Source organism: Lagenorhynchus albirostris, chromosome 3, assembly GCF_949774975.1.
Source record: "Lagenorhynchus albirostris chromosome 3, mLagAlb1.1, whole genome shotgun sequence".
In the NCBI taxonomy this organism is placed as follows: Eukaryota; Metazoa; Chordata; class Mammalia; order Artiodactyla; family Delphinidae; genus Lagenorhynchus; species Lagenorhynchus albirostris.
In genome coordinates this window covers 115,535,708-115,550,558 of record NC_083097.1, presented here as the reverse complement: position 1 = coordinate 115,550,558, position 14,851 = coordinate 115,535,708, and the positions used below count along the sequence as shown (strand labels likewise).

Here is a 14,851-nt window from a genome sequence, read left to right as displayed (position 1 = left end):
TCTTTTTTTCACCAACACAGAATCTTAAAAACAACATAGGGACTTCCCTGGTGGTGCAGTGGTTAAGAATCCCCTGCCAATGCAGGAACACGGGATTGATCCCTAGTCCAGGAGGATCCCACATGCCACGGAGCAACTAAGCCTGTGCACCACAACTACTGAGCCTGCGTGCCACAACTACTGAGCCCACAAGCTGCAACTACTGAAGCCTGAGCACCTAGAGCCTGTGCTCTGCAACAAGAAGCCACTGCAATGAGAAGCCCACGCACTGCAACGAAGAGTAGTCCCCACTTGCCGCCAACTAGAGAAAGCCCACGCGCAGCAACGAACGAAGACCCAATGCAGCCAAAAAAAAAAAAAAAAAAAAAGCAACATAAACAAATAGGTCTACTTCCCAGCAACAAGTGAATTTATTGTTATGAGCTTTAAAGATTACAGTTGGGTATCACTGGTCAAATACTTACGATTTTTCTTATAAAATATTGCAGGTTATTTTACACCAGGGAATAATAAGCAATGTTCATATAGACACAAGAACAAGACCAAGTCAAAACATAAATCTCTTTATTCCTAGAAGATGAGTTTCTTATTTGAGTCTGCAAAACCAATAATTCTCCCTCAAAGCAGGGAGAATTAATTCAGGACAAGTATGCTCCGGAGTTAAATTTAAAGGACAATTATCAGGGAAGCCTTGAAATCAGATGCCACACTGCATTCTATACGGTAGACTATTACAAACTGCAAATTACAAATCCCAAAGTTAGAATATCTGCAACTGGAGTAAAACCAGGAGGCCAATCATTCCAACACATCTGAAAATAATCCTTGTAAGACAATTTACTGACTAGATGTTATTTTAGCATAAAGCAACTCAAATGCAATGTCTTCCTTAATAGTGTATCTCCAAATCATACCATTATGAAAAGTAGCCATTTTCAGAGAATGACCAAACAAAATCAGTTCTCAGCAGTCTCTGGTTCTAAATATTGAATATTCCACTTTATTTATTTATTTATTTATTTATTATTTTGTGTGTGTGTGGTACGCAGGCCTCTCACCGTTGTGGCCTCTCCCGTTGCGGAGCATAGGCTCTGGACGCATAGGCTCTGTGGCATGTTGGACCCTCCCGGACCGGGGCACAAACCCGTGTCCCCTGCATCGGCAGGCAGACTCCCAACCACTGTGCCACCAGGGAAGCCCCTGAATATTCCACTTTAAAATAAATAAGTTATTGGGTGACTGTCAAGTACTTATTTAGCAGTCATCAGATGTGATCACAGATAAAATAAACAGAAAAAATAAGGGTATTTGCTCGGAGAAGAAAAATATCACATTCCACAGACTTTAAATTAACCCTTCTAATTTTATGACTAAGAAATATGAAAACCATAGTAATTTTTAAGAGAGCAGGCCTGAAATCACAGAAGAGAAAATTTCCTGGCAGCCAGGGCTATACCTGTCTCTGGCAAAGATAGTTTGGAAACTCAAGGAGTTTTATTAACTACCTTAAGTCCTCTAAAACACCCAATTTTTTAAAAAAAAATTTTTAAGATCAATGGACAGAAAATATTAGGGTAGAAAGTTATGATTGATAAGCTTCAAATTTTACATGTCTGTCACATATGGGCATTCTAGATAAACAGGCTTATTTTATAAGCAATAAAATGCCTACTTTGCTACATTTAAACAATGACACTATTTTAAGAGAATCAATTTATTATCAACATATGACAACTTTGCCAAAGGTAAAAAGAATAAATGAGAAAGAAGGAAGTGTATTATTAATTTCCTAAAACGATACCAATTTGCATGTATTTATAGCACTTTCTAGTTTTATGTTCAAGTCAAACATGGTATCCCCTTCCCCTTCCACACTCAAATGGCGGGTGGCGGAGGAGATCCTCTGTCAGCTGTGATTAGATGCTTGAACTACAAGATCATGCAGACTTGTGGGTGGAGACTGCTGCTTTGGCTCTTTGCTATAGACAGAGCAAGGTACGGAGCTATCACACAGAGCTGAGAAGAATCTGCTACAAGAGACAGGAGAGCAGCCTCGGTCACTGCCTATCCAGATCCCTGTTCACCTTGTCCTTGGCTACACATCATTTAATGCTCTTTTGTCTCAAGGCATTTTTTGCATTACCACCACCCATTATCCCATTTTCTTCATTTTGCTTGGTCTTGAGTGGTTCTCTGTGCCCTCTAACAAAGTCAGGTAGAGGGGCAGCTATTAATGACCCTGTTTTACAGCTGAGAAAGCAGCTCAGGGGGAGGCTACTTGATCAAGCTTTAACGATTCCTATTTGATGTAAGCATTACTGTCCACCATCCATGGCATCACGCATGATGAGGACCATCAGAAGTAGCTCTGGACTGACAATCAGAAGGCTTAATTCTAATCTTAACTATTCTTACCTGGGTATGATCATAGCCAAGTTACCTCTAGTTTCAGGCTGTTTTGAAAATAGGTGGTTGGTTTTAGCTCTGGTTAAGATGGGGTAAACATTTTCCACCCTGTCTATCCTACTGAATGCAACTAAAAACCCTGGAGAGAATACATAAAGTAGCAATCTGAGAACTGAAATGAGAAAGAGCCAAATCCACAATTACAGTTGGCAGACAGGGCTATAACTGTCTCAGTAACTATTAGAACAAGCAGACCCTAAATAAACAAACAAATAAATAAGCAATCAAGGTATAGAAGTACTGAACCAATTCAATCAACCAATGCCATCAACCAACCGGATCTAACTGACATTTATAGAACACTCCATCCAGCAACAGCCAAAACACATAGCCAAGTGCAGACAGAACATCACAAAGATAGCACCACTGGGTCATAAAACAAATCTCAATAAACAATTTAAAAAACTGAAATCATGCAAAGTATGTTCTCTGACCAAACTGAATTTGAATTAAACTAGGAATCAGTAACAGAAATTTAACAAGAAAATCTCCATATACTTGGAAATTAAACAACATACTGTACTTCCAAATAATCCACTGGTCAAAGAGGAAGACTCAAGGAAAATTTTTAAATATTTTGAACTAAACAAAAATGAAAATACAAAATATTGAAATTTATGGGATGGAGACAAAGTAGGGCTTATATGGAAATCTGCCCTAAATCTTTACATTTAAAAAGAGGAAAGATCTCAAGCCAATAACCTAATTTCCCACCTCAAGAAACTAGAAAAAGAAGAACAAAATAAACCTAAAGGAAACAGAAGAAACAATGAAGAACAGAAATCAGTGAAATTGAAAATAACAGAAAAATCAATGAAACCAAAAAAAGCTGGTTCTTTCAAAGGATCAACAGAATTGATAAACCTATAGCCAGACTGGCAAAGAAAATAAAGGAGGCAGATACAAATTACCAACACTAGAGAATATGGCTACAGACTCCCCACAAACACTAAAAGGATAATAAGAGAATGCTACAAACAACTTTTGCATATAAAACTTGACTAACTGGATAAAATGGACCAATTCCTTAAAAGCCACAAACTTCCAAAATTTATCTAAGAAGAAATATATAATCTAAATAATCTCACAACTGTTAAGAGAAATTGAGTTTGTATTTTAAAACCTTCAAAAAATTAGCTGAAAAAAAAATTAGTTGGCTGGACTAGATTAAGGCTTGGCAAACTTCTGTAAAGGGCCAGATATCAAATATTTTGGGCTTTGGGGGCCATTCCATCTCTGTCACAGCTACTCAACTACGCGACTGCAGTGGAAAAGCAGTCATAGATTGTAAGTAAACAAATGGGCATGGCTATGTTCCAATTAAATTTACAAAAACAGATGGCAGGCAAGACTTTACCGGAGAAGTTTAATTTGTCAACCCTACACTATGATAACTAATGTCACTTCAAAATTCTAAAATTTATAATTCTATATTTCCATGGTCAAAAATCACTGACAAATAGTTCAAGAAAAGGATAATGCAAGTACTATCACACAGAGATAACTGACTCTGTTTTGACCAAGACTTTCTAGAAGTATATACTGTACTAAACAAAAAACCCTCCCAGACAACTCACCACTTCAAACTAGTCCTGAATGAATCATTACCTCAAAGACAAATCACCTTATTAACGTGAAAAATCTTCAGTGTTCTCAAATTAATAGTACTTTGGAAATAAGCAGAGTATATGATTATGAACAAAGCCTAAAAATCCATGACACATAAAACTAAGGGTCTAAGTTTATTTCTAAACTTGTGTCATAATGACCATAAGAAACATTGCCAAAAATGTGGGAGGAACTACAGAAGAAAATTTATATTGCCTATTATCCCACCACCCAGCGATAATTACTAATATTCTGATATATTTAGAGATTATTACTACCGTTTAATTTAGACACATTTTTTTAGATATAAAAGCTCTTCAAGCCCGCCTGACATCTAAAAAGCATAAATTAATACCAAGGACAGTCTAACAGCAGTCTCCTGTAGGCTAAAACCTGATGCATCTGCAGCCTGACGCTGGGCAGGCTTCGGGGTCTGCCCTATCATCCTGATTTCTAGAGACCGTTCTACTACTGTTCCATTAAGCCAGCGCCATTTTATCTAATATATAAACATGCATCTTTCTGCATATAAAAGGTTAGGAACTTGCCTGTTAAATACTGCAATCCATAATGCCAGAGTGGCATATACAGGAAGCACCTCAGGCCTCTTAAAAAGCAACATAAAATATAACTAGGGTGAGATGTCCTCCTCAGACTTAAGAAGTTCTCTTAAACCTCTCATTTCACACCACAGAAAATCACACAATTTTTGACAAAGAAGCTTTCCAAATTAAATAAATGCTAATGTCAAGAGGACTAAGTCCTAAACATGCTCGAATTCTGCATTCAATGAAACTTCTATTTATACCTAAATTCTCCAAATATGCTACGCAGCTCACCGAAAAGCTTACACCAGCAAATCAATAAAATCATATAGCTACAGAACTATGGACTAGCAATACAGGCAAGAGTCTACTGCAGGGGCTTCCCTGGTGGCGCAGTGGTTGAGAGTCCGCCTGCCGATGCAGGGGACACGGGTTCATGCCCCGGTCCGGGAGGATCCCACATGCCACGGAGCGGCTGGGCCCGTGAGCCATGGCCCCTGAGCCTGCGCTTCCGGAGCCTGTGCTCTGCAACGGGAGAGGCCACAACAGTGAGAGGCCCTGCATACCACAAAAAAAAAAGAGTCTACTGCAGGAAACCCAAGGGTTCACACAAAGATGAAAATCATAGCATATCATATAACAAAACTCAGGCCCTGTAGCTGCACATCACAGAGCCAACTGAAACATCTATGACACTCAAGTAACTCCAGAGAGTCTAGCTTGGGAGAATACTCTAAAAAAGCTTTCTTTTCTTGTTCAGCTCACTTCAAGCAGCTATACCAGATCTGGGTTTACCTTATTTAGTGTGAAGTATTTAACTTCAGTAATAAATTTCAGTAATAAATTTCATTTATAAAGCTATACAGTGAAAAAACCCATGATTATTAAAAGATGATGATGTAAAATCGTATTTGCTGACTTACAAAGATACACTATGATAAAAGTAGTAAGCATTCAGATTTTCAGGTCACAGGGATCTGAGTTCAAATCTCAGCTATATGAGTATTTTTGAGCAAGTAACAATTCAATAGGGTTATTATGGAAGTCAAACAGGTAATAATGTATGTCTCTCAGCACAATGGCTAGTATATGGTAAGCAGTATAATAGTAAAGACAATCCTTATTTCTGTTGTCAAAAAAGAAGAAACAGTAAGAAAAGAACAGATAAATGTGTACATACACACATAGAATGAACTCTGGAATGCTATATACCGAAAATGGTGATATATAATGAACAGAGAACTTTATAATCAGAAGAAAATTAACCTATTCTAATTTTGAAAATAAGAAAATGCAGCCACAAAATAATGCAGTTAACAAGCTCTTCGAAGGAGTCCTTCAAAGGCTTGGAAGCTTTGGCTCCGCAAAAGTGGTTCCAGGAAAGCATTTGCAAAACTGAGAAGAGATTAGCATCTAGATTAAGTGCTTCCCCTCACTGCAATAACAATATATCTTTGAGAGTGAACATTAACTGCACCTTATTCATATATTCCATATCTAACTATTATCCAAATCAGATAAAAATTTTATACCTGATATGCTAACATAATCAAACCCCTCAAATATAGGCCCAGTCCAATACAAAAAATGTCCAGTTACTTCATTACTCTTTTAGGATCCTACAACCTCCAACGTTTCTGGGCAAGAGCAAAGATAAAATTTAACCTTAAGCAACATCATCCTCACCTGGTCCTAAGCTGTACCAATTTTCTTCTGCCTAAAACTAGTTTAAGGTATAAAAAATACAAGCTACAATAGCTACTATGTAAGTTACCATTCTGGACACTGAAGGAAGAAGTTGGGACTTCCCTGGTGGTCCAGTGGCTAAGACTCCGTGCTCCCAATGCAGGGGGCGGGGGTTCGATCCCTGGTCAGGGAACTAGATCCCACACACTGCAACTAAAGATCCCACATGCAGCAATGGAGATCCCGCATGCCACAACTAAGACCCAGCACAGCTAGCTCAATAAATTAATTAATTTTTTTAAAAAAGGAAAAAGGTGATGCTTAACTCTTATCTACTCCCCTTAGCTGGTTGGTTACCCAGTAGTCAGAATTATCCAAGAGAAATATAATACAAGCAAGAAACAAAAACTACATATACAATTTAAAACTTTCTAGTAGCCATAAGTAAAAAGAAACACGTAAAAACTAAGAACAGATTTTATTTAACCTGACATATCCAAAATATTATCAATGAGATATTACTAAGATATTTACAGTTTTTTCAGTGCAGTAAGTCTTGGAAATCTGGTATATAGTTTACACTCACAGCACATCTCAAATTGGACCTGTCACCTATTAAGTGCTCAATAGCCACATATGCCTACTGGCTACCACACTGGATGGAACAGAGCTAAAGCTACTCAAGCCCAAGGCATGTGTTTCTTCTCACCAATTATAAATTCTAATTCTAGTCAGTCAGCATATGACCATGAACTGCTGGACAAGATTGCTCAGGTCAAAACCAAATGGAATTCATTTCAAAGATTGAGGGTCATTTATGTTTCAAACACTGTTAAGAGTTTTCAGATTGGGGTCGGGGGAGGGGGGTTAAAGTGGAGAGTTTTGTTCATTTGTTTTTTGAGGGGAATATGAGTGTGATAAAAGAGACAAATAAGTTTGGTCCCAATAAATTCTACTGCAGTACTGGGAAAAACTCAAAGCACATGCCCTAACAAAGGGAGAAAGGACCACATTAAGGATCAGCATATCCCTAGCAGAATGAATAGTGTGAAAGAAAGAATTCGGCTGTACCAAGTACAGGGCTCTTCAGAAGGAGACTTTTCAATGGCACTGAAATACTATCTTCAGAGTATTATAACACAGAACTGGGCTCCAAAGTCAACTACACATTTAAGAAACAGAAAGTTTAACCTATTAAACTAGTAGTTTGTTTTAACCCATTAACCTAATTTTTTTTTCATTTTGTTCATTATTTTTTTTACTATGTTTATCGTATAACATAACATTTACCATCTTAACCAATATTAAGCATATAGCTCATAGGTCTCAAGAACATTCACATTATTGCGCAACCATCACCACATCCGTCTCCAGAACTTTTCACTTTCTCAAACTGAAATTCTCTCCCCATTAAACAGTAACTCCACATTCCCATCTCCCCCAGCGCCTGGCACCCCCATTCTCCTTTCTGTCTCTATGAATTTGACAACTCTAGGAACCTTATGAAGTGGATCATACAGGATTTGTCCTCTGTGTCTGGCTTATTTCACTCAGCATAATGTCCTCCAGGTCCACCCATGTTGTTGCACCATTAACCTAATAGTTTGAATGTTATACGAATATTTTGTGTCTATGCGGAGAACATTAAGAGGGTTAAAACTATTTTCAAATTTAAAAACACTCTGCATACAAGAACGGGGACAAACTGGAAATACATATACCTAAATGTTAATAGTAATGGTGGGTCAACAATTTAATGCACATGTATGATTTTCAACTACAAAAAAATAAACAAAGTGGCAATAACTTTTTTCAAATTCAATTACATTTCACTTTAATTTCAATCCATTCACTTTTTTTTTTTGGCCACACCCCGCAACACGCGGAACTTCCCCAACCAGGGATTGAACCTGCACCCCCTGAAGTAGAAGTGTGGGGTCTTAACCACTGGACCACCAGGGAAGTCCAATCCATTCACTTTTTTTTTTTTTCAATCCATTCACTTTTAAACCCATCCAAGCTGTTTTTCTTTCTCTAGAATCCTCATAGGCAGAGTAACCTTAGGTTGATAGAGCAAGAACAAATTAAACATAACCACAATAACTACATTTCATTTCAAGGAAAGCTGGAAGTCATTGGTGAAACAAAGATCCACTGAACAGTCAATAACCCTCTGCTGTCAGGCATCTGAAGCATTTCCATAATATTTAAGTAAGTAGTGGTCAAATGCATTACCCTTAACATCAGTATCTCTTAGACCATCATACAGTAAGTTAGTGATAGATCTAAGACTATCTATCTCTAACTCTTCAAACTACAATGCAAGTAGAAGCATTAAGGCTGCTGGCCTCCTGGCCCTTGGAGCCTTTAAAAGGGAGTTTGGCCCTCACCCTATGATCTAACATATCACTTCCATTCACTGCTTATTTCAGAGTATTAATTTTTTCCAAAAATGTCATCTGTATACCAAAAGAGCTACAGGAAGTAAGGGTAAATCACCCATGGCCTCCTCCCCCATAACCCTCTAGAATGTAAGGTCAATAAGGGCAAGGATCTTTGTTTTTTCCACTAATATATCCCTAGTACCATGAATATCCCAAACTGTTCACTTTATTCATTCTCCCAATTCAGCGTGAGTTCGTTAGGCAAGTACCTATTGAGTATCTCTACTACCATTATACTAGACCCTGAAAGAATATTTTTTAAATAGTTCCCATCTTTCAAAAGCTTAAAACCTAGTTGCAGAAATTACATGGATATAGGAAATACAACTGAGCGACAATTCAAGGAAGTAAACAATTGAGCGCAAAACTTCAAGCTACAAAGAAATAATGTAGAATGGTGTAGTCTGAAATGGCCTTCAGCAAAGAGATGGGGGGGAAATGTGGGCCTTGAAGAAAGGGCAGGTTAGGTTTAAACAAGTAGGAAGGGAATTTCAATAACACAATGAACAATGTCCTACTGAAGGCATGAGCTCAGACTGGCCTGAGCAGGCAGAACAAACTGAAGTGGAGAAAGTGAATACAGCCTGGAATAAGACAACAGCAGTGGAGACAGAAAAGGACAAATGCAATAAACCATCGTAGCACTTTCTCCACCTTAACTGCACATTGGAATCTCCTGGGGAACTTTTAAAAATACTGATGCCTGGAACTCAATTTGGTGATTCTGACTTAATTTGGGTACAACCTAGACATCAGGATTTCTAAAAGTTTCTTTTTCAGAAAAAGCTTTTTTTTTTTTTTTTGGCTGCGTTGGGTCTTCGTTGCCGCATGTGGGCTTTCTCTAATTGCAGTGAGCAGGCTTCTCATTGCAGTGGCTTCTCTTGTTGCGGAGCACCGGCTCTAGGCACGCGGGCTTTGGTAGCTAGAGCACGCAGGCTCTAGAGCACAGGCTCAGTAGTTGTGGCGCACGGGCTTAGCTGCTCCGCGGCATGTGGGATCTTCCTGGACCAGGGCTTGAACCCGTGTGCCCTGCATTGGCAGGCAGATTCTTAACCACTGCGCCACCAGGGAAGCCCCCCAGGGATTCTAATGTGCATCCAAACTTAAGAATCATTGCCTTATCCCACCAACTGTACATTCTGGAAAATAAAACTTTATTAAATTTTAAAAAGAAAAAGAATCATTGCCTTAGAGGAAACACCAATGTAACTTGATAAGTGGCAACACAGGATGAAGAAGGAAGGCTCAAGAAATTACAAGATTTTTTTAAAAGTATGTAACTATAAAAATCATGACATGACTGAGAGAACCCAGGAAATGAAAAAAAGTAAAAATACGTGAACCTTTCTGGATTTTACCACTCTGTCAACAAAGTTCTAAGTACTGAACCAGTTTTAAATAATCCAGACTGTCTCAATTCTCCACATACCATAATTATTTACCTAATATTTTTCAAAAGAAATAATCAAAACTTAAAGTGAATCATTTTTTTAAAATCAAGGTAAAGCTCAATACAAAGATTATAAAATAAGTACTCCATTCCAGCTAGAAATAATCTCATCCTCCTTGCAATCCCCATGGTATTTTAGTAGTACCTATGATGGTACTCCCAATAAATGTTCTGTAGAGATGCTGTATGTTTCAGAAGGGAGGGATCAGTGCCTCATTCCTCCTTTTACACAGCACACTACTCTGCAGATGACACATACTCAATATGAACTGAGTGACAGGAAGATACTGCCGGTTAAGTTCTGTCACTGGAGGTTTTAAATGTTCTTGAATGCTTCATAAATAAGCAAAAATCTATCCCTAGTTGATTCTGCTTCTTGCAGACCCTTTTACCATTCTAAGCTTTCTTCAAATGTGCTTCATTGCCCTCCCCCTTTATCCTCACTCCATCACTTTTTGACAGGACACAGCCTGATCACTGTTATGTGAGTCAATTCAAGGAAACTAAATATTTTTATCTTTAGAAGAAATGTGTTCAGAAATCATCTTCTAAAATATATTTCTGAATACTGAGAGAATTTCTTTCAAAACCCCCACCATAATCCTTAAATTTCAGCCTGACATCAATCACTGTTCTAGTTTTCACTTACATAATAAAATGTTATGTAAGAGTGCTGTTATGGTCTCCTTATCTTCAGTATAAATGAGTATCTCCCACCATTACTTACATCCATGGCGCAAAATAGAAAGTACTTTTTGTCTGGCATTCTGGGGAGAATCTAGGAGGTACCTCATGATCAGAGATGGCTAGTCCAAGATGTGACCAACCCCAAGACTCAAGGAATATCTTTTAGACTGGTTAGGAAACTCTAGTATGGAGGAATGAGAACAGATTTATCACATACTCTTCCCCACAAAGGCTGTTTTTAAAGTGGTTTCCCAATCATAACTGCATTGGACACTTTCGTACCACTTCAGCACACGATAGTAGATAACTGATTCACATACATGCCATGAGTCTTTGTTTCCCTGAGCCAGTCTTCAAATTATTCATTTTTTTATATTTTCTGATTTTCAGGCTTATATATGCATTTTTAAATGTGTCCCACATTTTCACTGTGACTTATCAACCGCTTTTTCCATTTGATTTAACTAAGCCTCTAATCTCATTTTTCTGAGGTAGACTGCATACGATCAAAACATGGCAATGGCTTAAAAAAATTCAATATGCTTCACTAATTTCACAATATGGTAGAAACAAGATAAATAAAGGAAAGCATTCATCTTCACCCTAGGAATTCCATCATGACTCACCATTATATGTTCACTTATATAAGAATATAAGTGAACAAACAAGATGTATGGCAAATGAACAAATGAGAAAGTACCAAGGATCTTTTTGTGAAAACTATTAAATAGGGAAAAATCACTAGTGAGAATTAATTTGCATTGTCCTTCTTCCCTTTAAAATGATTTTATATAATTTTTATTTAATTTATTCCTTCTTTGCCACAGTAAAATACTGGGTACAAGGTCTAAACTACACTAACCCTAAACCAGCATTAAATAACTGGAATGAAAGAAGTATTAGGGAAGGAAAAAAGAAGACATTAACAATACAGAAAAGAAATCAACAGATACAGTATTTTCTACGGCAAAAAAATTGTCAGGTATCCAATTTCATAGCACTGGTTTTTAAACACAAACCTTAAAAATTAAAAAACACTACTCAGTTCACCTAATACACCTCTCTACTTGGCAATTACTTACTCTTATAGTACTGCACATGGCTTATTCAAATAACTTCATCAACTATGAATATTTTCAGCATTCCATTTTGCCCAAAATTAGATGGCCACCTACATGTGATAATGGAATTTTAGGGGTATTGAAGGTTACTATCCCTAGTAGACACATGCTGAAATATTTAGGTGAAGCAATACAATGTCCGCAACTTACTTTCAAATGTTTCATAAAAATAAAAAAGGTTGTATATGTGTATATATACATATACATGCATATATTTATACACACAAACATGCACATGTATTTACATGTTAATTGGTGAATCTAGATAAAGGGTTGATGGGTGTTCATTATATGATTTCTGTAAGTTTAAAATTTTTCACACCAAAATGTTGGGCAGAAAGGGGGCACTACAGAAAGCCATTTATCCATTCCTTGAAAAATTTTACTCCACCCAAGAGTCAAGAAGCTAAAAACATATTTGACATATATAGTTAAAACATATTTGACATGTATAGTTAAAACATGTATAGTTAAAAGACCTCTTAACATGTATAGTTAAGACCCAACAATTATTATGGAAAACTCCTGTTACTTCAAAGAAAAGTTCTGAAAAACACCTCAGATCCAACATCTGCTATAGAAAATTCCTCTTACTCACGTTGCCCATGTACTCCGAGAGCAGGTCCTGCAAGGCCTGGCGGACAGCATTACACTCTGCCACGATTCTCTCACGCCGGTCATCACGTGTGCAGGATGAATCGGCCATCAGGGCAGCCCCACTAATGATGCTTTCCAGGCGCTCCTCCAGGGAAGGCCTAAAGCGCTCCTCGCTGAAGCTCAAGGGGTCCACAATGATTTGTTTCTGCAAAGGAAGCATTATTGAATGCTAGTGTAATCGCTATTCCCTCCAATATTCAAGAAGGTGAGGAAAGTGTTGATTAGGAACACCAATATATAACATAAAAATTCCAATGCCTGAAACAAAGTTATACTTCTTGGCAGATGAGGGGCATCCCACACAAGTTGGCCTATGGTGGATTACTTCTCAAAGAAGACGCTGGAAGCAATACTATCCAGCGGAATGGGGCCTGAATAAGGTACGATACCACAAATGCAAACAGAAATATGTCGGCATAAAAATCATGTTCACATTACTCAATCTGAACTTCTAAAGGTCAGCCTATGCAGTAATAGTAAGTTACCAAATGAGAATTACAAGGAAAATAAACATTAGCACTCTTGTTCTTTTCTATGTACTGAGTATAAAACTGCTACACGACGTTAGCAGAACTGTCTCACCACAAAAAATAAATAAAAACAAAACACTGACTTCTGTCTTCAAAGTTTCAGAAAGTAATGAATTTATAATCAATTTCAATTTTCTTCATCTTATACATTTCATTAAAGCTTATAAACAATTCAGTCTCAAATTTATCCTGTTAATTCCAAACTAGAGACTTGCTTTGCTGAAAGACCTCCAGGTATTCTGTAAGAGATGACAGGAACCTGTCCCAACAAAGCCACTCTCTGAGGTACAACTGCCCGCAAAAGAATAAATCCTTCCTCTGTCTTCCCTTCACTCCCCTGACTCCACTTAAATCCAGCTTTACCACTGATGAGTGAGGTCAGGTCACAAGTAAGCTATAGGTACTAGGTCAAACATCAACACCCCCAGGACAAGATCTACTGGCCTTCCTCAAACTTCTCCACTTGATACAATTTATCCTTACACCAATAAATGTCTGTACAAATATTTTGCCTTTAATTTTTCTTTATACTAACTATGCTCTTATTGATCTCAGTTTAAATGCCAAGTTTTTTCTCTAAAAAAAGCTTGCCCTTTTCCAATAAGTACACGTCTTCTTTCCCTTCCAAAGAACCGTCAGTTTCAAAATTAAACATACAATTCCTTCGGTTTATTATTAACCTATACTTTAGCTGATTATTTTTTAACCAGATTAAGTCACTGCAGTATTTCTCTGGTCAAAATTGAATACATAACATCTTCTTCTCAATGACCAACAGGAATGAAGAATGAATGGTCAAAGAATTTTAACATAGAGTCATAGAACTTCAACAGACCTGTAACCGTTTAGTCCAACCCTGTCATTTTATGAATGAAGTTTCACTGTAGCCTTAAGAGGTTAAGTGACCTCTGATAGACATTACTCAACTTAGGGCAAAATGTAATCTGTACCGCCTTGAAGGGGGCAGTACCTAATACTACCAAATTTGAAGGGGAAAAACAACAGTGCCAGTTAATTGTAAGATATATCTTAAAAGTTTGCCATAAAGTCATTTAATGTTTAAGGCTCCAGGGTAAAAATTCAGTTCTAACATCATGGTCTTTAGGCTTAATACTGTCTTTACCCAAGACAAAGTAAAGGGGTGAGACAAAGGAAAGAAAAGTAAAGACCAGAAAAAACTGTTAAAATGCACTCCATTATATTGATTCTATACCTCAAAGCACTCCTTCTAATGAAAGGATACTGGTCACCTGGAAGGCAATTTCCCCTTATGTTAATTAAAAAAAATATAACATAACAGTTGGTTTAAAAAAACTAACAGAAAAAAAACCACTTTAAAAAAATCTTAAACTGCTGCCATCTACTGGAAGCCATGAGGCATTGTGGGTAGGAATTTAAAACCATAAAACACACGCCCAAAAATTAAGATTAAAGTTGATACATAGGATAGTGTATACACAGAATATATACACAGAACAGATCTGGGGCATCATCTATAAAAGGTAATTATATGGCATTATGCTAAGGAAGTATTTTAATCCTAAATTTGCTTCCACTTGATTAAATTTTGTCTATTATTTAGTCATTGAGAAGAGAAGTGTATCTAGGCAGACAAGTCAGATTAAGATGACAGCACTTCTGCCGTAGTCACTTATGA

The 14,851-nt window shown here is 37.3% G+C and overlaps 1 protein-coding gene across 1 annotated transcript in view; it reads right to left on the bottom strand.

The window, feature by feature from the left end:
- CTNNA1 (catenin alpha 1) overlaps positions 1 to 14,851 on the bottom strand; it is a 180,284-nt gene that overhangs the window by 93,447 nt on the left and 71,986 nt on the right. The window contains exon 7 of the mRNA XM_060143688.1: positions 12,606 to 12,809. Within this exon, the coding sequence (XP_059999671.1) occupies positions 12,606 to 12,809 (204 nt within the window). The remainder of the gene's footprint in view (positions 1 to 12,605; positions 12,810 to 14,851) is intronic.